The sequence below is a fragment of the Lucilia cuprina genome, chromosome 5 (assembly GCF_022045245.1).
Source record: "Lucilia cuprina isolate Lc7/37 chromosome 5, ASM2204524v1, whole genome shotgun sequence".
Taxonomy (NCBI): domain Eukaryota; kingdom Metazoa; phylum Arthropoda; class Insecta; order Diptera; family Calliphoridae; genus Lucilia; species Lucilia cuprina.
In genome coordinates this window covers 2316964-2340730 of record NC_060953.1, presented here as the reverse complement: position 1 = coordinate 2340730, position 23767 = coordinate 2316964, and the positions used below count along the sequence as shown (strand labels likewise).

Sequence of the window (23767 nt, the reverse complement as noted above, 5' to 3'; positions counted from 1 at the left end):
ATAGATAGATAGATAGATAGATAGATAGATAGATAGATAGATAGATAGATAGATAGATAGATAGATAGATAGATAGATAGATAGATAGATAGATAGATAGTTATATAAGTAGATACATAAATTGATTGATAAATAGATATCTCAGTTTAAGATTTTATAACAAGTTTATCAAACATTTACCAACTTTTATACTTTCATCCTCAACAGTAAAACCTATTTTGTGTACAAGCTCTATTAAAACAATGTGGTCGTGCTTAAATAATCATTAATCATTTCTGGCTCGTAATAATTATAATTTATATATATGTATGTATATGAATTTCATAGTATATAAATGTATCAGTGTAACCACCAACATTGTTAAATTTAATTTATATAGAACATATGTCTTTCTGTCTATCTGTTTGCATATATGTAGCTTGTTATCAAAAATACATACATACTTATAAATATATTTTTTTAAATATTTTTACATAAATTTGTATGTTTTCTTTATACTTTTGGGGATTTGTTGTCATGAGAATTTGTGTTTTGAATATATGATTTTTGTTTTAAAATGTATTTTAAATCCAAAACACATTTTATACAATTGAATTTAATTTAATTTTATATTTTAAATTTAATAAATGTGTGTCATTAATTAAATTAGTAACAATAATAATAATGATAATTTTAATATTAAGCTTTTTATGGCAAAATAATTGTTAAATATTTTAATTGGGAAATGTGTTATTAATGTTTTATTTGAGAGAAAATTAAAACAGAAAAGAAAGAAAGGAAAGGCTTAAGAAATCACTTTTAAAGCCTGTGATAAGCAAAATTTTAAATTATACTTTTAGTTCTTAATTTTTTAGTTTATGTAACATATTACTTTTCTTTATTTTTCAGAACATATCCCTGCTTATAGTCCTTATATATTCCTGGCGTATTAATATCAACATACAAAAGTCTAGTGCTCTTGAAGATGTTTACTATGGTAAGTTTGAAAATTAAAGTTATAATATTTAATAATTTTTTGATGTAAGTTTTTTTGGGATAATTAAAATTTTTAGGTTTTAAATCGAAAATCCTTTTATTTTCTTCTTAAAAACTTTTAAATTTTTTACAACAAACCTTAAAAAAGGACCAATATCTTTTCCACTTGACAAATTATTAGCAACATTTTGAATTATTTTTAATTTACGCCAACATATTTTGGGTCTTTTATCTTTTTAAGCCTAAAGGGTTTTTTTCTCCTCATATATGAACAAATATGTTCTGGCTTTATTTCAATTTTAAACACATACAGACAAGAGATAAAAATACTACAGTTTTTGAAAGCAACAAAAAAAAAGGCAAACTAAAAAAAAACATATTTACTTATGAAAAAAATTGCATATGCAAATGTATATATATTTGTATATTAAAATCCTTGGTAAATATAATAAAGATAATTAAGTGAATATAACAAATATTCCTATAAAAGTTTAAAAACAGAGACACATGTAAATTTTTATATGTAAATTATGTAGTATTTTTTTAATATTTTATTTACAATGCTGCAGCGTATAAGTTTGAAAATTTTTATATCAAAATTAAATTTACCACAAATTGTTTTAAAATAATAATAAAAACTTTAAAACAAATAGAAACAAAAAAAGTAAATACATTTGTGTATAATAAAAAAAAGTAGAAAAAAATGTGTGTATGTAAAGAATGTAAATATAATTGTTTACTCACACACACACACACTTATACAAGTGAAGTTTAAAAATAAAAATTGAAGAAAAAATCAGCATTGAATGTGTGTAGTTTTAAAACTACAAATGTATGGGTAAAAATTATATCAAAAATACCACAAGTGTTCATGCCAGGTATGGAAAAGTTAGCACTATTTCATAGGAATTTAAAGATAAGTGTATAGGCTAGACCATAGCATTTTTTTAATACTACTCCATAGCGCAGCCAATAAACTAGTCAATAGAATCTGAAATTGACTAGTTTGCAAACCAGTCTATTAGTCCATATCCATAGGAGAGTGCTGTATGGTGGAGAGTGAGTATGTCTTATTTATAACCTAAACTTTTGTTTTATCTTTGTTAAAAATTTCAAACGTTTAAGTATTATACTTTAGAAGTTATCAGTTGAAAACTTTTTCTAAACCACAGTGCGTATGATTGATATTAATTCATTAGTTTGTTTGAGAAAATTAATATAATTTTTGAAGGTTTTAAGATTTGTTTGTAAAGATAACGTTAAAAACTATTAAAATTGTAACTCTTGAGCAACATATAATGAATACAATAACAAAATGAATACAAATACAATAACTCCATAAAGCAGTCAATAGACTAGTCAATAGTTAAGTCAATAGTTAAGTCAATGGAATTTTCAATCAACAAGCTTACAGACCAGTAAGCGATAGTCCACAGAAGAGTGCAAAGATTAGTCCATAGAAGAGTTTATAGACCAGTCCATTGATTGGTCAATAGACTAGTCCATAGAATCTTTAGATAAGTCTATAAACTAGTTTACAGACAAGTCAATTGTAAACTAATCAATAGTTCATAGACTAGTGAATATACTTGTCCATAAACTAGTCAATATAGTAGTAAATATTAGTCAATAAACAAATCCCTACGCTAGTCAATGAACTAACCCATAGACTAGACAATAACCCTGTAAATAGACTAGTCATTAGACTAATACATAGACCAGCCCATAGTGTAGTCTATAGACTAGTCAAGAGAGTATTTTATAGACCAGTGAATAGTAGTAGAGTAGTCTATATTCTAGTCCACAGTAATCTATAGACTAGTCAATATATTACTCCATAGAGTAGTCTATAAACTAATCTATATTCTAGTCCATTAACTAGTCCATAGGCAAGTTCATTGACTAGCCTATGGACTAATTCATATACTAATGCACAGGCTAGTTCATAGACTGGTTCGTAGACTTGTTTATAGAGTGGTCCATGAACTAGTTCCTAGACTAGTCAACAGAAGAATTCTTTAGATGGAAATTAGCTTCATATTAAACTAGGAAGATTAGTTCATAGACTAGTTCATAAACTAGTTCATAGACTAGTCCATAGACTAGTTCATAGACTAGTCCATAGACTAGTTCATAGACTAGTTCATAGACTAGTTCATAGACTAGTTCATAGACTAGTCCATAGACTAGTCCATAGACTAGTTCATAGACTAGTTCATAGACTAGTTCATAGACTAGTTCATAGACTAGTTCATAGACTAGTTCATAGACTAGGTCATAGACTAGTTCATAGTCTATTTAATAGACTAGTCCATTGACTAGTTCATAAACTAGTTCAAAGACTTGTCAATAGAAGAATTCTTTGGATGGAAATTAGTTTCATATTAAAATGTCCATGTTCCATGCATGTCTCATGTATAATGTTCATTAAACACTTACACATACATATTTCTTTATAAGGAAAAAACAGTTATAACAATAAACTAACAACAGCAGGGAGTATGAATGGGCTGGGGAAGAGTAGTTGGCACACATTTACAGTTAACTTAAAGTTTTAACGACAAATATCACTTTTGTTAAAAATTAAATGTATTCATTTAAACAAGAGCATGTGTGTGTACATGTATTTGCTTTTCGCCCCTGCAACTATGCTTTATACATATTCATAACAAAAATTGGCAAGTGAGATTTAAAACAACAACAGCAACATGTTTATTTCTTTTTCTTTTCTATATATTTAATTAAATGGTCATATGATTTATTTATTTATATTTATTTCGTTTTATATTTTGGAAGCAAAGACAAATACTTAAATTCATTAGGGTTACAATTTGAATAAAAATTTATGAGAACAAGTGTATTTGCAATATAAAACACTAGTTCATATGTGCTCTGCTGCAAGTTGTTATTATATGTATAATGTATTAACATATTGTATGCATTTATTCGTTTCAATTTTGTACATTTATAAATTCATTTGTTTCTTTGTTTCAAATACTCACATACATTCATGCAAACATATCAAATACATAAAAATGTTGGTAAAAAAAAATTTTCAAAAGATTTTCCAACAGCAGTGGCAAGCAAAACAATCAAAATGCTGTTTCAATAATATTTAAAGAAATTTATAAAATTTTAAGCTAAAACATTGAATTTCTTTTTTTTTGGGAAATATTTTGCTCTCACTGTTTTTAAACCAATAACCATAGCAACTCATTCTTGCAGCTTGTTTTGTCAAAAAAAAAAAAATCGAAGTTGCTTATATTTCTATGTTTTTGACTCTATAATCCACAAATTTATTTAAAAACTACTAGCTTGCTGTATGCATGTCTAAACATGATCAAGACATATGCATGTATTCCCTTGCCAAAACACAAAATCATCATCATCAACAACAACAGTTCAGTTCAATTCAATTCCAATTTGAATTGGATGAATGTCGATTTCTCGTAACTGATACAAACTTATGCAAATGTTGTGCATTTCTTTATTAATGGAGGAATGTGAGAGAAGTTAGGGGAAATTATCAAAAGTAAAGTTTAAAGAAAACTAAGAACATTTATAAAATTGTAGAACTCTTTTTCAGAAAAAGCTTGTAAGAACTAAGTTTCTGAGTTGAAAATTTATTTTTGTATGAAAACAGAATTATTTTTATGTAATACAGATTTTTTTGTGTAAAAACTAGGTTTTTGTATAAAACAATTTGTGTGTAAAAGCAGAGTTAATGTGTAAAAACAAAGTTCTTATTTTAAACAGAGTTTTGTGTAAAACTGGAATTTTTGTGTAAAAACAGATTTTTTGTGTAAAAAGAGTTTTTTGTGTAAAAACGAAGTTTTTGTACTTAAATAGAGATATTTCGTAAAAGTAGAGGTTTTGTGTAAAAACACAGTTTTTGTGTAAAAATACAGTTTTTGTGTAAAAATACAGTTTTTGTTTAAAAACACGTTTTTTGTGTTAAAACACTTTTTTGAAAAAAACATGGTTTTTGTATAAAAACACAGTTTTTGTTAAAAAACACAGTTTTTGTTAAAAAAACACAGTTTTTGTTAAAAAACACAGCTTTTGTATAAAAACACAGTTTTTGTATAAAAACACAGTTTTTGTATAAATACACACAGTTTTGTATAAAAACACAGTTTTTGTATAAATACACACAGTTTTCTATAAAAACACAGTTTTTGTATAAAAACACAGTTTTTGTATAAAAACACAGTTTTTGTATAAAAACACAGTTTTTGTATAAAAACAAAGTTTTTGTATAAAAACACAGTTTTTGTATAAAAACACAGTTTTTGTATAAAAACACAGTTTTTGTATAAAAACACAGTTTTTGTATAAAAACACAGTTTTTGTATAAAAACACAGTTTTTGTATAAACACACAGTTTTTGTATAAATACACAGTTTTTGTATAAAAACACAGTTTTTGTATAAAAACACAGTTTTTGTATAAAAACACAGTTTTTGTGTAAAAACACACATTTTGTTTAAAAATACAGTTTTTGGTTAAAAACACAGTTTTTGTAGAAAAACACAGTTTTTGTAGAATAACAAAGTTTTTGTGTAAAAACACACATTTTGTTTAAAAATACTGTATTTGTTTAAAAACACAGTTTTTGTTAAAAACACAAACAAACCCTTAGAAAAAGGTTTGTAAGGCATTGCTATAACGATGGGGAAAGGTCACCCTGACCACTAGTGAATAAATTAATTTTTTAAGAAATTCGGCTTACAATTATAGATTTTCTATAAACAAGTTGATCTCTTCCTACTTTTAAACTCGTCTTACCTGGTATTACTTGTTTTCATTACAACCTCAGCATCTTATACCAACAAAAAGTCCCATCATATGACCACAAAATTTCCAACAAACAAAACGAAAAAAAATATTTTCTTTTATTTTGACTCATCGACATGTAACAACTCTATTAGATCTAGTGTCATGGTGATGTTTTAGTACTTTTTCTTTCGAAATGCAAGATGTTGAGAAAATAACACAAAAACCATATATATTTTTTTGTTTGTTTGTCTCTATTTACTGATGTGATACTAATTGTGGTTGAAGTGTTCATTTTTCAAGTTCTTAATACACAGAAGATAATCTAAAAATATACATTAATTTTGGTTTAGAAAAGTTTTTGTTAAATAATTTTATTTTTCTTGATATCTTTGCAGGTGTACAAATTGCTTATTTTGCCATAATCGGTACACAAATGTCGATGATTGTTTTAAGTATCATGTTACTATTTGGTATAGTTAAGGTGAGTACTTATATTTTTTTAGGGGGAAAAATACTTAAAACTTTTAAACATTTTCTAATTAAATTATAAAACAAGATTTTTATGTCTTATTTTTATCCTTAAATTTTTGTTTATCTATGTTAAAAATTTCAAACGTATAAGTATTATACTTTAGAAGTTATCAGTAGAAAACTTTTTTGAAACCACAGTGCGTATGATTGATATTAATTCATTAGTTTGTTTGAGAAAATTAATATAACTTTTTTAGGTTTTAAGATTTTTTTGTTAAGAAAACGCTAAAAACAAGTTAACTGTTAAGCAGTTTACCAGCATAAATTACAATTTTTAAATTGAAACTTTTAAGCAAGATATGAGGAGTACAAAAGCAAATTTTTCGTTTAATAATTTAAAAAAAGTGTAAAAAAACTGATTTAAACTGCAGAGTTATTTAAAAAAATAAATGTTTTTTTTAATTCACATTGTTGTCAAATACTTATTGACAGTTTTCTTATGGAAATACCTCTGGTTTCTAAAGAAATTTGTCTGTAATAGTATTTTTTTCAACACAAATTATTTAAGAAAACCACAAAAATTTTGGATATTTGTTTTATTCTTTTATATTAAAACCAAAAAGTGTGTCTGTAAAGCATGTGACTGTCAAAGATGAGATGAACGAATTGATGAGAAATTTTATCGTGAACATATGTTGACAGTGTCATAAAATGACACATAACATGAATTTGTTTTTTTTTACCACAAAAACAAACACAGAATAATAGTAATAGTTAATAGGGTAACCACAGAATAATTTAAGATTAAGGCCAATATATCCATCGTTTAAGACACATTTGAGTTTAAAGAAGAAAGTAACAGATGAACACTTTTCTTTTGTGAACTTGTATTTTAAGGGCTTACCCTAATTTTACTTATATTTCAAATCTAGTATTTATCTTCCGCTACAATGTCGTTATAGTTACAGCAAAAAATTACACAACCAACTCCAAAAGCAACAAAAAAACAACTGGAAATAAAGCAATATAAAGATGCTTGTTATTTAGAAAAATTGTTAAGAAAAAATTGTTTTATTACCAAAAAAACAAAAAATCACAAACACAGAAAAATGTACACATGTACAAGGACATATGAAAAGAAAATAAAATAACGATAACAGACAAATAAGATTTCCTCTACAAAAAAAAAAAGAAAAATAAAAAAATTGTTATTATGTATTCTCTGCCAGAGATGATGAAGAATACTAAAACAGACAAGGAAATGAAATTTTTGTTAAAAATTTATAACAAAAGAGGTTAAAATGAGCAGCTAGTGAAACAGAAAAAATATCTCATAAAATTTGATGAATTTCAAATATAACTTGGAAATATATAAACATTGAATTGTTATCAAAATTTCACTAGTAATAGTTCAATATAAAACAGTGGAACAAAAACAAATTTATAAAAAAAAACAGAAATTTTCGATCTTTTTTTGCATAAATGAATGTGCAAAACTAACTTTTGTGTAAAAAACTAATTGTTTGTAAAAATAATAACTTTTTGTGTAAAATGTGTAGAAAAATAACTTAAGAATTTAAAACCAAACATAAAAAAATTAAAATTGTTGTATATTTAATTATTTTCACATTTAAATTTTTAAAAGATTACACGGCGTATGATTATTATTTTATTTACATACAAATTGCAAAATAATCATACGTTAAGGTGAGCCTGTTGTAATTTCAACACCACACAGTGCTCCTTGAATAAATATATACAATATAACTTTTTCTATATTTTCTTTCTTGCTTTCTGTGTTCCATGTGTTTCTGTGTTATTACATTTATGATGATCATTTAATGGCAACAAATGTCTCTTTGTTGCTACTTCCTTCAAATATTTTTTATACTAAAGTACATTTTTTACCAAAGTGATTTATTTGTCATTTTGTGTCGAAAATCTTTTATATTTTTCTTTAAATTTAAAAACATTTATTTAAATTATTTGGCAATTTTTTTAAGCTAACAAGCAAAACTTCCAGCTCTTGTTTAGTCTAAAGTTTACAATAGCAAGAGATAAAATACATTTATTAAAGATTCTCTAGAAAAAGAAAGAGAAAGACTTTTGCTATGACATGACATTTTGTCATTTTAAAATTGACAGCCTTACGTTTTTCACTAATGAAATTCGTTTTTTTTTTTTGCTTTATCTTATTTTTTTCTTCTTCCTATTGTTCCTCTTCTAATGACAATAAAAATAAGTCCACAATACTTAATATTTTGTTACCTAATACTTATTGTTGTTTGCTGTTTATGTCTGGACATTTTCTGTTTATTTTTTTTGTTCTTCTTATTGTAAAAAGTTTTCTAAAACGTGTAGACAATATTGAATTACACACAAAAACCTTCAAATGTTTATATTAATTGTATTTTAAATGCTATTGTAACAGTAACAAAATAAACAGTAAATAATACTTATATTTAATTAATTAAAATTAATTTAATTAATTAAAATACATGATAGACAAGGTCATGTTATAGACAATCGTTTGTAAGGGAAATTAAAAAAATTGCTAATTATTTGAAAAAAGACAATTTCAAGAATAAAATACGGTACTAGAACTGAACTAGAATTGAACTAGAAATAGAACTGAACTAGAACTGAACTAGAACTGAACTAGAAATAGAACTGAACTAGAACTGAACTAGAACTAGAATTGAAGTAGAACTGAACTAGAACTGAACTAGAACTGAACTAGAACTGAACTAGAACTGAACTAGAACTGAACTAGAACTGAACTAGAACTGAACTAGAACTGAACTAGAACTGAACTAGAACTGAACTAGAACTGAACTAGAACTGAACTAGAACTGAACTAGAACTGAACTAGAACTGAACTAGAACTGAACTAGAACTGAACTAGAACTGAACTAGAACTGAACTAGAACTGAACTAGAACTGAACTAGAACTGAACTAGAACTGAACTAGAACTGAACTAGAACTTAACTAGAACTGAACTAGAACTGAACTAGAACTGAACTAGAACTGAACTAGAACTGAACTAGAACTGAACTAGAACTGAACAAGAACTGAATTTGAACTGAACTAGAACTGAACTAAAACTATAATTGAACTAGAACTCAATTAGAAAAAAGTTATTAATATTTGTTTAATTTGCTTGTAATTTTAGGAAAACCCTGGTTTAATAGTTCCTTGGATTATTGGTTATATTACTTTTATGGCTTTGGAAGCAGTGGCTATGGTTTACTCTAACGTGTTGCGTGATCACGTAAATAAGGTAAATGGAAAGAACAAAATATGTACAAAAACTCAATGTTAAAAGAACTGATGTAAAATTAATTTAAACTTTATTTTAAAACTTATATTACAAATAATTAAGTATGTTTATCTGTTATTATTTATTAATCATAATTTTATATTTTTTGTGTGAAAATTATTTTATTTTATTCTTCTCACTAATTACTAACCATTTTATTTACATTTAATCTGTTTTGAAAGCACATTTTTTTCGAAAATGACATTTTAATATGGTTAAAATAATTTTTTTTTTAATGTTATATCTGTTGCAGTTTTTCTAACTTTTTTTTATTTATTTAACAAGAAGTGGTAAAAAATAATTAATATAAATCAACATTGACTAAAAGTTTTAGATACATTCAAAAAACCATGAAGTGGTAAAGGACTTAAGTGCAGTTTTTTATTTTATCTATAAGCACTTCTGTTCAAACTCAATCATATTCCCTATTTAAACATTTCTGCTTGAAACTCTTATAAAAATTTCTGTTATATATGATCTTACAAAATATTGCCACTTACTTCCTTATTTACTTTATCTGTTCTTTCAATCATCTTAAATGTTTCGAATTTCAAGGTAGAGAAATCGTTTTGTGCACTCTGCCAAGTAACCTTGATTTTTCTAGCCAGTTTTTTCATCTGCGTCTTACCTTAACAGTGCAAAGTAATATTTCTTCTCTCTTCACTCTTTAGATAATTTATAAAGTTTCTAAAGTTTTGACCTCTTTTTTTCTACACTGACAGTTCGAGAGAATGAAAAAAATACTTATAAAGAGCAAACACAGCAGTAAGAAAATCAATTCTAACATCTGTCCTTTTTGGAAATTTTTGTTTCTTAGAATTAAATATTACAATAAGTGAAATGATAACAAAATGACAAAAAATAAACATTTGTAAATTAAAATGAAACAATATAAAATATAGGGAATGTATACAAAGACTTGTTTGAATCAAATTAAGAGGGCAACTAATTTGGTAAAATGATTAACAGCAAAATTTTAAAATGCTCATAAAAACGCAATATTTTGTTATATATATAATTTGCAAAACACCTGAACGTATGATTATTAATTAATTCAAACAACAACATTCATACGTATGGGTGTACTAAAGAAAAATTTTGAACTATGTAGAACAGAACTAAAACGAAATTTGAACTGAACTAAAACTAAACTAGAACTTAACTAGAACTGAACTAGAACAGAACTAGAACTGAACAAGAACTGAACTAGAACTGAACTAGAACTAGAACTGAACTAGAACTGAACTAGAACTGAACTAGAACTGAACTAGAACTGAACTAGAACTGAACTAGAACTGAACTAGAACTGAACTAGAACTGAACTAGAACTGAACTAGAACTGAACTAGAACTGAACTAGAACTGAACTAGAACTGAACTAGAACTGAACTAGAACTGAACTAAAACTGAACTAGAACTGAACTAGAACTTAACTAGAACTGAACTAGAACTGTACTAGAACTGAACTAGAACTGAACTAAAACTGAACTAGAACTGAACTAGAACTGAACCAAAACTGAACTATATCTGAACTATAACTAAAAACAACTAAACTAGGACTGAAACAGAAATGAATTGGAACTGAAAGTGAAGTAAACTAGAACTGAAATAGAACTGAACTGGAACTTTCTATTTCCAATTTAAATTTTTGGAAGTTAACCTATTTGCCTTATTATCTAACTAGTTTTGTAAATGAGGAAACTTTTTCTACAAATATTATTGTATCTAGTTAATTGTACCGCAATATGAACAAGTTGGGAAAAATATACATAAATATAAGAGAAGAAATAACCTGCAGTTGTTAGTTGTAGCATTTTCTTTTCATTGTATTACTTCTGTTCAGTTTAGACGGGGGAAAATGTGTTGGTTTTGTAACCTAGAAAATGTATATATAATGACAATATATTAAATTTGTGGCAAACATTTAATATAGAAATTTTTTTATTAAATTCATAATATCAAAGTAACTGCAGTTTTTACATTTGTAGTTTAATATAAAAGTTTTGCAAAAATTATTTCCATATTATATGTAGTTGGTTCTTTAAATATTACGTATAGTGTTTTAAACTTCATATGTTCTTCCTAAGAAGTATTTGATGAATTTCCTTGTGACCACTCATACAAAATCTCACTAGCTCACTTTTCCTCCCTAGTGTTGAAAAAACTAGTGTTAACTTAGTTTTTCTTGTTTTGAATGTAAATATGTACAGTATGTGTATAATTTTCATTTCTATTTGACATAATAATGTCTCTAGGAATTCATGTAGAAATTTTGCATGCCACAAATGCAAACATATTCTAAAATATATACACCTACACTGCAACAACAAAAATATTAAAACAAATAAAAACTTTTAAACAACAACACATACTATTTAAATATACAAAACTCATATACAAAATTTTATAAACAGTAACAACAAGAAAAACAACAAAAACCAGCCAACAGCAAAAATACTCAGAACCTGCAACAGCAACGACAACAAAAGTGTTCCCATCAAAAAACCACAAAAACGAAAAAAAAAAATTAAAATACACACAAAAAGTAAATCATCATCAACAGCAGTAGCAAGACAATATTCCTACAAATTCAGCAAAAACTTCCCCCTACTGAAATACAACCAGTGCTGTAATGTTTTTATTACAAATACATTTGTAGAACAATTGTGGCAACATTTGCTTAAATGTTTTAAATTCCATCTTTAAAAAGTTAACGTTTATATGTAGAATTCAAGCAACTTATTTAAAAAGTTCACTTTGGATCTCAGCCAAAATATTCAATTGGGAAAATGCTGAACTAAAAAATATAATAAGTCGTCATTTTAAAATTCCGGCATAATAAAATTTTTTTCGATAGGATCTTCCATCTCTGATATTTCAAAAAACATGTTGAATACCCAAGTTTAGGTCAGCTCTGGGGTCTGCTGATAGAGAAATAAATTATTTTAGTTTTCACTTTAAACGCATGTCATGTAAATGGTCTGCAAAACTTTTAAGTTTTAACAGATTTATTGCACAATTTAAAAAGTTTTTTATAATATTTTTTGACTTAATTAACTGAACTAGAACTGAACTAGAATTAAAGTAGAACTGAACTAGAACAGAACTAAAACGGAATTTGAACTGAACTAGAACTGAACTAGAACTGAACTAGAACTGAACTAGAACTGAACTAGAACTGAACTAGAACTGAACTAGAACTGAACTAGAACTGAACTAGAACTGAACTAGAACTGAACTAGAACTGAACTAGAACTGAACTAGAACTGAACTAGAACTGAACTAGAACTGAACTAGAACTGAACAAGAACTGAACAAGAACTGAACTAGAACTGAACTAGATCTAAACTAGAATTAAAACTGAACAAGAACTGGAACTGAACGTAGTCGTATTAGTTTATATCATTGCAATGATTTACTAGTCCATGACATATGAGATGCAAAATCCATCATTCGTACATCACACATAAACTAACAGCTATAGAAAACTATAAATAACTAACACCAACTAACAATAATTATACAATACCAAAACTAATTTTTTACTAAAAAATATTGTACAAAACCAAAAAAATATATAATGAAATAAAAAATTTTAACTTTAAAATGCATAAAAACAAGCTTTTTATTCTTTATTTTATACACAAACCTACATATGCTGCAATCAAAGTAACCTCTTCAGAATTTGAATTACAAAAAGTCGTTACAAGTACAGTAAGAGATTACAAATTAAGAAATGAATCCCCATATTCCACTTTATGTACGAGCCAACTTTTATTCAAAAATACTTAAAAACTAACGAAATATTGAGCAAAATCTAAAAAGGATGTACTGACAAAATTGTCTTTTTGTGGTATTGTTCGAGCAAACTTTGGAACCTTCTAACACAAGAACGGATTAAGGCTTTACCTACTATCCTATTTCAGATGAAAATTTAGGAATTCAGCTATTAGATTGGTAAATTAATTTTGTAAAAAAAGCAAAGTTCTTGTAAATAACAAGTATATGTTTACGCCCACAATTTGACCCGTCTTGTGGGCGTGGCCATTTTTAAATTTTACAAAACATATTCAACATTTTCTGCTTAATCCACACACAAAATTTCAACAAATTATCTTTAAAAACGGCTAAGTTATTGAATAAAATCTAAAAGTATGTTTTATTCAAACCGCATTTGTATAGCTATGTTCGAGCAAAGTTTGACAGCTCATATCTCGATCATCGTTTGATGTACAGTCAAGAAAGTTATATCGAATGAAAGGCCAGGTTTTCAACAACATTATAGAATGCTTAGTTTTTCGAAAACATAACTAAAAGTTACCTAAAATAAAGATTATTTACTTACGCCCATTTTTAACCCAAAAAGGGGGCGTGGCAGATTTTATTTTTTACTGCAGATTCCTCAAATCCTTCTTTATCTACATACCAAATTTCATTAAAATATCTCCAAGGACAACCGAGATATCAAGCGAAATCGAAAAGAGTCTTTGGCACCCGAAAAGTGAAAAATAAAAATTTTAATTTTTTTTGTAAAACACCAAGTCACCAGAACCTGGTAGTAGGTGGATTCCCGCAGAGCATTTTCTTTAACATGTTATATCTCAGAAACTACTTAAGATATTGAAATAAATGTTTCACCATGTGATAGGTTGGCAATTTGGCTACAAGATGGGTAACCTTTGGCCCGCCTGGCATTTCAGCAAACTACATAAAAATTGGAATTTATAGTTAAAACCAGTACATCTCACTTAATAACTGACGTAGGAGGTCAAATGATAGCTTATAGGAATCGTAATATTCCTTTTTATAAACGCGTCAAGTTTTATTCAAAATGTTTAAAAAACCATCGAAGTATAGAATAAAATCTAAAATCGGTTTAAGGACATGTTTAACAGTTTTTGGTATTGTTCAACTAAAATTTAGAAGTTTATAACTCGAGAACCATTTGATACATTGCAATGAATGTTATATCAAATTAAAGGTGAGGATTTCAGCTTTTAGATTTACGTACCTTTTTGTCAAAAAATAAGTCGAGATTATAGAAAATAGCAACTATATGTTTACGCATGTTTAGCATGTGTATCTCACTTGCTAATAGACTTAGGGAGTTGCGGGATCACTTATAGGAATCGTAATATTTCATTTTATTAATACGTCACATTTTATTAAAAAAGATTTAATATCCATTGAAATATTTACCTAAATGTAAAAACAAGATGCGGCCACATCTGACAGGTTTTGCAGTTGTTTAACCAACGTTTGCAAACTCATAACTTGCACAATGTTTGATGGATTGGAAAGAAAGTGATATCAGATGAAAGATTAGGATTTCAGCTATTTGACTGGAAATTTTGTTTGTTCCATGTTTAAGCCGAAGTTATCAATAAACGCAAATATATGTTTACGCCCATAATTCAACCCCTTTTGTAGGCGTGGCAATTTTTAGATTTTTAAAAAATGTTCGTTATTTTCTTCTTAATCCACATACCAAATTTCAACAAATTATCTTTAAAAACGGCTAAGTTATTGAATAAAATCTAAAAGTATGTTTTATTCAAACCGCATTTGTATAGCTATGTTCGAGCAAAGTTTGACAGCTCATATCTCGATCATCGTTTGATGTACAGTCAAGAAAGTTATATCGAATGAAAGGCCAGGTTTTCAACAACATTATAGAATGCTTAGTTTTTCGAAAACATAACTAAAAGTTACCTAAAATAAAGATTATTTACTTACGCCCATTTTTAACCCAAAAAGGGGGCGTGGCAGATTTTATTTTTTACTGCAGATTCCTCAAATCCTTCTTTATCTACATACCAAATTTCATTAAAATATCTCCAAGGACAACCGAGATATCAAGCAAAATCGAAAAGAGTCTTTGGCACCCGAAAAGTGAAAAATAAAAATTTCAATTTTTTTTGTAAAACACCAAGTCACCAGAACCTGGTAGTAGGTGGATTCCCGCAGAGCATTTTCTTTAACATGTTATATCTCAGAAACTACTTAAGATATTGAAATAAATGTTTCACCATGTGATAGGTTGGCAATTTGGCTACAAGATGGGTAACCTTTGGCCCGCCTGGCATTTCAGCAAACTACATAAAAATTGGAATTTATAGTTAAAACCAGTACATCTCACTTAATAACTGACGTAGGAGGTCAAATGATAGCTTATAGGAATCGTAATATTCCTTTTTATAAACGCGTCAAGTTTTATTCAAAATGTTTAAAAAACCATCGAAGTATAGAATAAAATCTAAAATCGGTTTAAGGACATGTTTAACAGTTTTTGGTATTGTTCAACTAAAATTTAGAAGTTTATAACTCGAGAACCATTTGATACATTGCAATGAATGTTATATCAAATTAAAGGTGAGGATTTCAGCTTTTAGATTTACGTACCTTTTTGTCAAAAAATAAGTCGAGATTATAGAAAATAGCAACTATATGTTTACGCATGTTTAGCATGTGTATCTCACTTGCTAATAGACTTAGGGAGTTGCGGGATCACTTATAGGAATCGTAATATTTCATTTTATTAATACGTCACATTTTATTAAAAAAGATTTAATATCCATTGAAATATTTACCTAAATGTAAAAACAAGATGCGGCCACATCTGACAGGTTTTGCAGTTGTTTAACCAACGTTTGCAAACTCATAACTTGCACAATGTTTGATGGATTGGAAAGAAAGTGATATCAGATGAAAGATAAGGATTTCAGCTATTTGACAGGAAATTTAGTTTGTTCCATGTTTAAGCCGAAGTTATCAATAAACGCAAATATATGTTTACGCCCATAATTCAACCGCTTTTGTAGACGTGGCAATTTTTAGATTTTTAAAAAATGTTCGTTATTTTCTTCTTAATCCACATACCAAATTTCAACAAATTATCTTTAAAAACGGCTAAGTTATTGAATAAAATCTAAAAGTATGTTTTATTCAAACCGCATTTGTATAGCTATGTTCGAGCAAAGTTTGACAGCTCATATCTCGATCATCGTTTGATGTACAGTCAAGAAAGTTATATCGAATGAAAGGCCAGGTTTTCAACAACATTATAGAATGCTTAGTTTTTCGAAAACATAACTAAAAGTTACCTAAAATAAAGATTATTTACTTACGCCCATTTTTAACCCAAAAAGGGGGCGTGGCAGATTTTATTTTTTACTGCAGATTCCTCAAATCCTTCTTTATCTACATACCAAATTTCATTAAAATATCTTCAAGGACAACCGAGATATCAAGCAAAATCGAAAAGAGTCTTCGGCACCCGAAAAGTGAAAAATAAAAATTTCAATTTTTTTTGTAAAACACCAAGTCACCAGAACCTGGTAGTAGGTGGATTCCCGCAGAGCATTTTCTTTAACATGTTATATCTCAGAAACTACTTAAGATATTGAAATAAATGTTTCACCATGTGATAGGTTGGCAATTTGGCTACAAGATGGGTAACCTTTGCCCGCCTGGCATTTCAGCAAACTACTTAAAAATTGGAATTTATAGTTAAAAAACCAGTACATCTCACTTAATAACTGACGTAGGAGGTCAAATGGTAGCTTATAGGAATCACAATATTCCATGTTATAAACGCGTCAAGTTTTATTCCAAATGTTTAAAAAACCATCGATATATTGAATAAAATCTAAAATCGGTTTGTGTACCTTTTTGTCTGTTTTTGGTATTGTTCAATTAAAACTTAGAACTTTATAACTCGAGAACCATTTGATGCATTATAATGATTGCTATATCAAATTAAAGGTGAGGATTTCAGCTTTTAGATTTACATACCTTTTTGTCAAAAAATAGGTCGAGATTATAGAAAATGGCAACTATATGTTTACGCATGTTAAGCATGTATATCTCATTTCATATTAAACTTACAGAGTTGCGGTATCACTTATAGAAATCATAATAGTTTATTTTATTAATATTTTTACAGTCTATTCAAAAATTCTTAAAAACCGCCGTAGTATTATACAAAACATGTGCAGACACATCTGGCAGCTTTTGATGACCATTTTTTTTATTTACAAATTTCATTAAATTATATCGATATATAACATACATATATTTTTGTTTAATTTATTTATCTATTAGTTCAATATTTTTTATTTTTTACTTACGCCCATTTTTAACCCAAAAAGGGGGCGTGGCAGATTTTATTTTTTACTGCAGATTCCTCAAATCCTTCTTTATCTACATACCAAATTTCATTAAAATATCTTCAAGGACAACCGAGATATCAAGCAAAATCGAAAAGAGTCTTCGGCACCCGAAAAGTGAAAAATAAAAATTTCAATTTTTTTTGTAAAACACCAAGTCACCAGAACCTGGTAGTAGGTGGATTCCCGCAGAGCATTTTCTTTAACATGTTATATCTCAGAAACTACTTAAGATATTGAAATAAATGTTTCACCATGTGATAGGTTGGCAATTTGGCTACAAGATGGGTAACCTTTGGCCCGCCTGGCATTTCAGCAAACTACTTAAAAATTGGAATTTATAGTTAAAACCAGTACATCTCACTTAATAACTGACGTAGGAGGTCAAATGGTAGCTTATAGGAATCACAATATTCCATGTTATAAACGCGTCAAGTTTTATTCCAAATGTTTAAAAAACCATCGATATATTGAATAAAATCTAAAATCGGTTTGTGTACCTTTTTGTCTGTTTTTGGTATTGTTCAATTAAAACTTAGAACTTTATAACTCGAGAACCATTTGATGCATTATAATGATTGCTATATCAAATTAAAGGTGAGGATTTCAGCTTTTAGATTTACATACCTTTTTGTCAAAAAATAGGTCGAGATTATAGAAAATGGCAACTATATGTTTACGCATGTTAAGCATGTATATCTCATTTCATATTAAACTTACAGAGTTGCGGTATCACTTATAGAAATCATAATAGTTTATTTTATTAATATTTTACAGTCTATTCAAAAATTCTTAAAAACCGCCGTAGTATTAACAAAACATGTGCAGACACATCTGGCAGCTTTTGATGACCATTTTTTATTTACAAATTTCATTAAATTATATCGATATATAACATACATATATTTTTGTTTAATTTATTTATCTATTAGTTCAATATTTTTAATTTTTTATACTTTTTCGTATTCAGTTTATTATCTTTAAAGCAACTTAATAAAAAATGATACATTTCAAAAGTTAAATAATTCTTTAACAAGTAGTGCTCCATATATCTTGAAGAAACATATTTATATAGTCTTCAATTCGATCATTTTTAGCGAACACTCAATATAGTATGAACTGATGTCTTCTGATATCATACTGAAGTTTAAGCAAAGTTCTCTTTATCCATCCTGTAACCTAAAACGAAAGAATTTGTTAATAAACATATTTTTATATTTTTTATTTAAACAATTTGTTTGGATAAATAAATTTATAATTTAAAACTGAATAATGTTACTGAAATTTTAATTAATATTAATTATTGAAAAACTAATAAAACAATTTATAAAAACCTTAGTCAAAAAAGGGTCATTAAACATCTTTAATTTAAACATTAGTCAAAAAAGTATCATTAAAAATTTTTAATTTAATATAAAAAATGTGTTTTCAACAAAAAGTTATTAAAATCCACAATTACAAAATCTTCATTTCAGATCCAGTTCAGCTTCAGTTTAGTTTTGGTTCACATCTAGTTCAGTTCTAGCTCTGTCTTAGTTCGAATAATAGTTCAGTTCTAGTTCACTTGTAGTTCAGTTCTAGTTCAGTTCTTGTTCAGTTCTAGTTCAGATCTAGTTCAGTTCTAGTTCAGTTCTAGTTCAGTTCTAGTTCAGTTCTAGTTCAGTTCTAGTTCAGTTCTAGTTCAGTTCTAGTTCAGTTCTAGTTCAGTTCTAGTTCAGTTCTAGTTCAGTTCTAGTTCAGTTCTAGTTCAGTTCTAGTTCAGTTCTAGTTCAGTTCTAGTTCAGTTCTAGTTCAGTTCTAGTTCAGTTCTAGTTACGTCCAAGTTTAGTTCTACTCCACTTCGAGTTCAGTTTATTTCAGCTTTAGTTATACTTTATTCTATTTCATTTCTATTGCCATTTGGTTGAAGTATTTTCTATCTCAAATATTTTAAGACTTTTGTTTAATTTAAATTATTCGTAGATCATTTTATAAGTAAAATATTTATGCAAAACTTAACTTTGTTGCAACTTAAGAAATATATTTTAGTTTTATTAACTTTAACTTCCTTTTTGTTAGATTTTATTTTAAAGCAAACAATTTTTTCTGTTCTCTTTTTTCCAGCAATTCGATGCAATGTGCAAAGCGGAAGTGGCCTTTTTTATAGCACGAGCTTTCATAAATGTAAGTAATTCATGGACAAAAATTGAATAATATTAAAATAAAATATACGTAGTATGTTTCTATGTACTTCCGTTGTAACAATTTAATAGAATTCCCCCCAAAAAAAGCAAAACCATTTAAAAGCATTTACATTTTTTTTTTGCAATTTTTGCTGGACAATTTTAAACAGAAAACTATTTCAAAATCAAATATATATTTTAAGCACTTAAATAATATATAAAATATAACAAAAAATTGTGTGAGTGATGGACTGTTAAAAACTTTTCCATAATCTTAAATCTTCCACATCGTTTATTTCAATGGCATTTTGAAAGACTCTTTGCACGCAGCGCACAAACAAATAAATGACTATCATCAAGGTGAAAGAGAATAAAGTTTGCAATTCCAGTTTACAAACACCAGAAAATACCTCAGTAATCCATATGATTAAATCACAACCCAAAACAAGCATATTTATGATCAGCCAAGGTGTCATATTAGAAGGGGATACCTGCACGATAGTTTGAGAATGTTATTGTAAAAATCATTCCAAAAGAAAAGATGATTAAAAACAACATCATGTTTTTCTTAAAACACAAAATAAAACTGAACCTTGACCACAGCATACCACAATAAGAGCCAGGCATATAACATGATTAAGGCGCCCACTAAACGACATTTACGTAAAACAGATGGTGGTAAAACATAGAATGTACGTTGACGCCACATATTTAGCTGTTTGCGTGTGCCCCAAAATAAGGACGAAAATTCAGAGAAACTATAGATCTATAAACAAAAAATTTTAAATTAAATTCCTTTAAAACTAACTAGACTTACACTACCCATTATTGAAATCACTAAAACCAACCAATATATGAAAGGAAAGTACTGTGACCGACAGAGATATTTTCCAGCAAAAAATGTTTTCAAAGCTTTCCATCTTGTTCGGGGACAAAAATTCCATATGGAGTAAAAATCACACATATTTTCGTCTACAAAATCCAAATGATGTCTTAAAAGATGACAAAGCTTTTTATCAAAATGTGTAATTTTATACATAATTTTTTTTTTTGAACGAAATCTTTTAAATAAATTTTTAAAAATTATTTTTTCAATTTAATTCCAATTGTTATACTGAAATTTTGCAATATTTTTAAGTTTTCAATAAAAAAATAAATTGATTGAAATTTTTTTTAAACAGGGTGTTCCTAAAAATGAATTATTTTAAAGGTTGCCAAAGCTTTTAAACAGCTATGCTAGAACATATTTACAAAAAGCTTAAACTTTTAATAAAATCTAATGACTAGCATAATGTTCTCAACAGATATCACACTTGGATCTAAAATTATAAAAATTTAAAGCTTTTTTAACAAATTATGAAAAAGCTTTAAGTTTTTAAAGTTTCTTTCACTGCTATCGAAGTGTTTTATATATGAAAACAAAAGCAGTAGTTAGTTTTTACAAAGAGCTTTTTATAGTCATATAAAAAGCTTTAAAGCTAAACATAAATAGCTTCGGTTCAAAGCTTATATTGTAAATAGTTAAATAGAAAAACGTTAAGCTTTCAATAGAACTTAAACAAGCTTATAAAGAGTTTTAATAACAAAGGTTTAATTTAAAACTGTATTTTTACAAAAAAGCTTTTCAAGAGATTGGTGGCTACTTCATTAAGTTTTACAAGCAAGCCTTTAATTCCAAACTAACCATTTCAACATCTTTATCTCCTTTTTACAGGTGCTCTCCATGTGGGGTGTATTACGTTTCTATAATTTGGTACGTTCCGGCATAACATGGCGCGGTCCAGAGGTAATAGAACTTAAATATAATGACAGCATGTATAATAAACAACTAATCAATAACAAAAATAACAAATCCTATGACTTTTCATCCTACCAAATGCAGGCTAAAACCACACTAACAACAGCTACCAACAATACACTGGCGAAATCCTACAATGAATGTCAACATCATCATCATCACCATCAACAACATCACCAGCACCTAAACCAGCAACAACACTACAAACAACACTATCAAAACTCACGCGCCCGACGTCATAGTTCCGCAACACATAACAAAACCACGATAGGTTGTTGTGCCTTCTTTGATATCGATGATTATGATTATGACTTTGAAAATGATGAAGACTATGATTATGAGGGTGACGATTATGATTGTGAGGGTTACTATGACGATGCTGATGATTACTATGATGATGAAGGCGAGAGTAGTGATTGCTCTATGTTGGGTGCCTCACCCAATCGTCATAAGCGCAGCGAACGTTCTCATCGTGTACGCAATAATAATATACGCTCGGTTCTGGTCAATAAACGCCATAATAAATATAAAATTGCTCATCCCCAAACTAAACTGGAGGTTATAAACGAATCGGAACGCAGTGCCGGCAGTGGCAGTGATGAAAATGACTCTTTACTGGTAGCCTATAATAGTTCATCGTCGTTGGCGTCCGTTTGACATTGGCCGGGTTGCATTGGAAATGCAAGATTTAAAACGGAATCAAAAGTCTCCGTCTACGACGCTGCCGTCGTCGACGAGTTATATGATGCTAGCCAGCACATCTGCGAAAGCAGCCATGAGGACAACGCTGCTAAATTGCAAGAGCAGCAATATTTGTCAAACTCATTTAATAACTGGCAACAGTCACAATGTCAACGTCGACGTCCATTGCGACGCCTCTACTGCTGTGTAAATGCCTTAATAATGGCTGTCTTAGTAACTGTTGAAATTTACGCACAAATTGTGATTTTTCTGTAAAAATCCTACAGAAAGCTAAAAAAAATCAAAATATCCAACCAAACCAAACCAAAAAAACAAAAACCATTCCAAAATTCGTAACCACTAATATAATGAATAGAGCTTCCGCTTGTTAACAGCTAAATTACGACAAAAACAAATATTGTAATAGAAAAAACAAAAACATTTTTTCAAACAAAAGGAAAACCAGGAAAATTAAAAACCAAATGTAACCCATAAATAAAATTGTGTATATTTATAAAGCAGGCTTTTCTAACCGCCTCCCTTCCCCCTTTTTCCGTATCTGAAAATATATTTTTTTAATTAAAGTCTTTTATAACAGTTTTCAGTGGTTTATACATCCAGCAACTTTTATACTTCTTGTTTATGTGATGTTAAAAATAATGAAAATTATCCAAAAATCTTTTCAAATTGATTTTGTGATTTGAAATTTTATAGATTTACCACTACTTGCCAACTAATTATGAAAATGTGTCAAAAACAAATATTTCAAATATAAGCGCGTTTAAAATACAAATTTAAAAATATAAACCAGTGGTTATAATGTTCTGTAAAATACATATTACTCATACGTTGGCTTTTGAACACACAAACTTTGTGTATTCTTTTTTCGTCTTTAATATCTTCTCATCTAAAGTGAGCTAAACATTAATCTATTAAATTAATATATTCCTTACATCAACTCAAATTTTCACTGAATTAAAACACAATTCCTTATTAAAACCTTGTTTTCGTAAATGAGAAACATTTCTATTTTTGCAATAATAATTGTTTTAATATTCATGCGACCTCATCAATTATTCAAGGGATGCAACAGAAAAAAGGGGGAGACATACCAGTTAATGTACAATATAACAATGTTAACATTTGAAAAAGAAATTAAAAACAAGTATGAGTTTAATATTCGCCTTTGCCGAATCTGACTATCCTTCACCATAGTAAGTTTAATTTTTATATATAGTTCAGCTCTATTTCTAGTTCAGTTCTAGTTCAGTTCTAGTTCAGTCCTAGTTCAGTTCTAGTTCAGTTTTAGTTCAGTTCTAGTTCAGTTCTACTTCAGTTCTAATTCAGTTCTAGTTCAGTTCTAGTTCAGTTCTAGTTCAGTTCTAGTTCAGTTCTAGTTCAGTTCTAGTTCAGT

The 23767-nt window shown here is 28.0% G+C and overlaps 3 protein-coding genes across 3 annotated transcripts in view; 1 reads left to right on the top strand and 2 right to left on the bottom strand.

Moving 5' to 3' along the window:
• Positions 1 to 894: 894 nt before the first annotated feature.
• Positions 895 to 23683, top strand: LOC111685793 (stress response protein NST1). The gene is made up of 6 exons (XM_046952745.1): positions 895 to 976; positions 6150 to 6235; positions 9399 to 9506; positions 19816 to 19875; positions 21589 to 21660; positions 21757 to 23683. Exons 2-6 carry the CDS (start codon positions 6188 to 6190, stop codon positions 22327 to 22329), a joined length of 861 nt encoding a protein of 286 aa, XP_046808701.1. The 5' UTR covers positions 895 to 976; positions 6150 to 6187; the 3' UTR covers positions 22330 to 23683.
• LOC111687960 (tRNA (uracil-5-)-methyltransferase homolog A) overlaps positions 18501 to 23767 on the bottom strand; it is a 66771-nt gene continuing 61504 nt past the window's right edge. Inside the window, exon 7 of the transcript XR_006941119.1 lies at positions 18501 to 18891. The gene's annotated coding sequence lies outside the window, so the exon portion shown is untranslated. The remainder of the gene's footprint in view (positions 18892 to 23767) is intronic.
• On the bottom strand, positions 20052 to 20989 carry LOC111685784. Its single transcript, XM_023448065.2, has 3 exons — positions 20692 to 20989; positions 20467 to 20640; positions 20052 to 20365 (listed from the first exon to the last, which is right to left on the bottom strand). The coding sequence occupies exons 1-3, from the start codon at positions 20911 to 20913 to the stop codon at positions 20129 to 20131; spliced, it is 633 nt and encodes a 210-aa protein (XP_023303833.2). The 5' UTR covers positions 20914 to 20989; the 3' UTR covers positions 20052 to 20128.

Bases quoted from the DNA above. Each gene is read 5' to 3' on its own strand.
- LOC111685793 (XM_046952745.1), top strand. From the start codon at position 6,188: ATGTCGATGATTGTTTTAAGTATCATGTTACTATTTGGTATAGTTAAG. The intron at 19,876-21,588 runs GTAAGTAATTCA...TCCTTTTTACAG, and splicing joins TAGCACGAGCTTTCATAAAT to GTGCTCTCCATGTGGGGTGT. The intron at 21,661-21,756 runs GTAATAGAACTT...TACCAAATGCAG, and splicing joins TAACATGGCGCGGTCCAGAG to GCTAAAACCACACTAACAAC.
- LOC111685784 (XM_023448065.2), bottom strand. From the start codon at position 20,913: ATGTATAAAATTACACATTTTGATAAAAAGCTTTGTCATCTTTTAAGA. The intron at 20,641-20,691 runs GTAAGTCTAGTT...TTTTGTTTATAG, and splicing joins TGATTTCAATAATGGGTAGT to ATCTATAGTTTCTCTGAATT. The intron at 20,366-20,466 runs GTTCAGTTTTAT...ACTATCGTGCAG, and splicing joins TGTGGTATGCTGTGGTCAAG to GTATCCCCTTCTAATATGAC.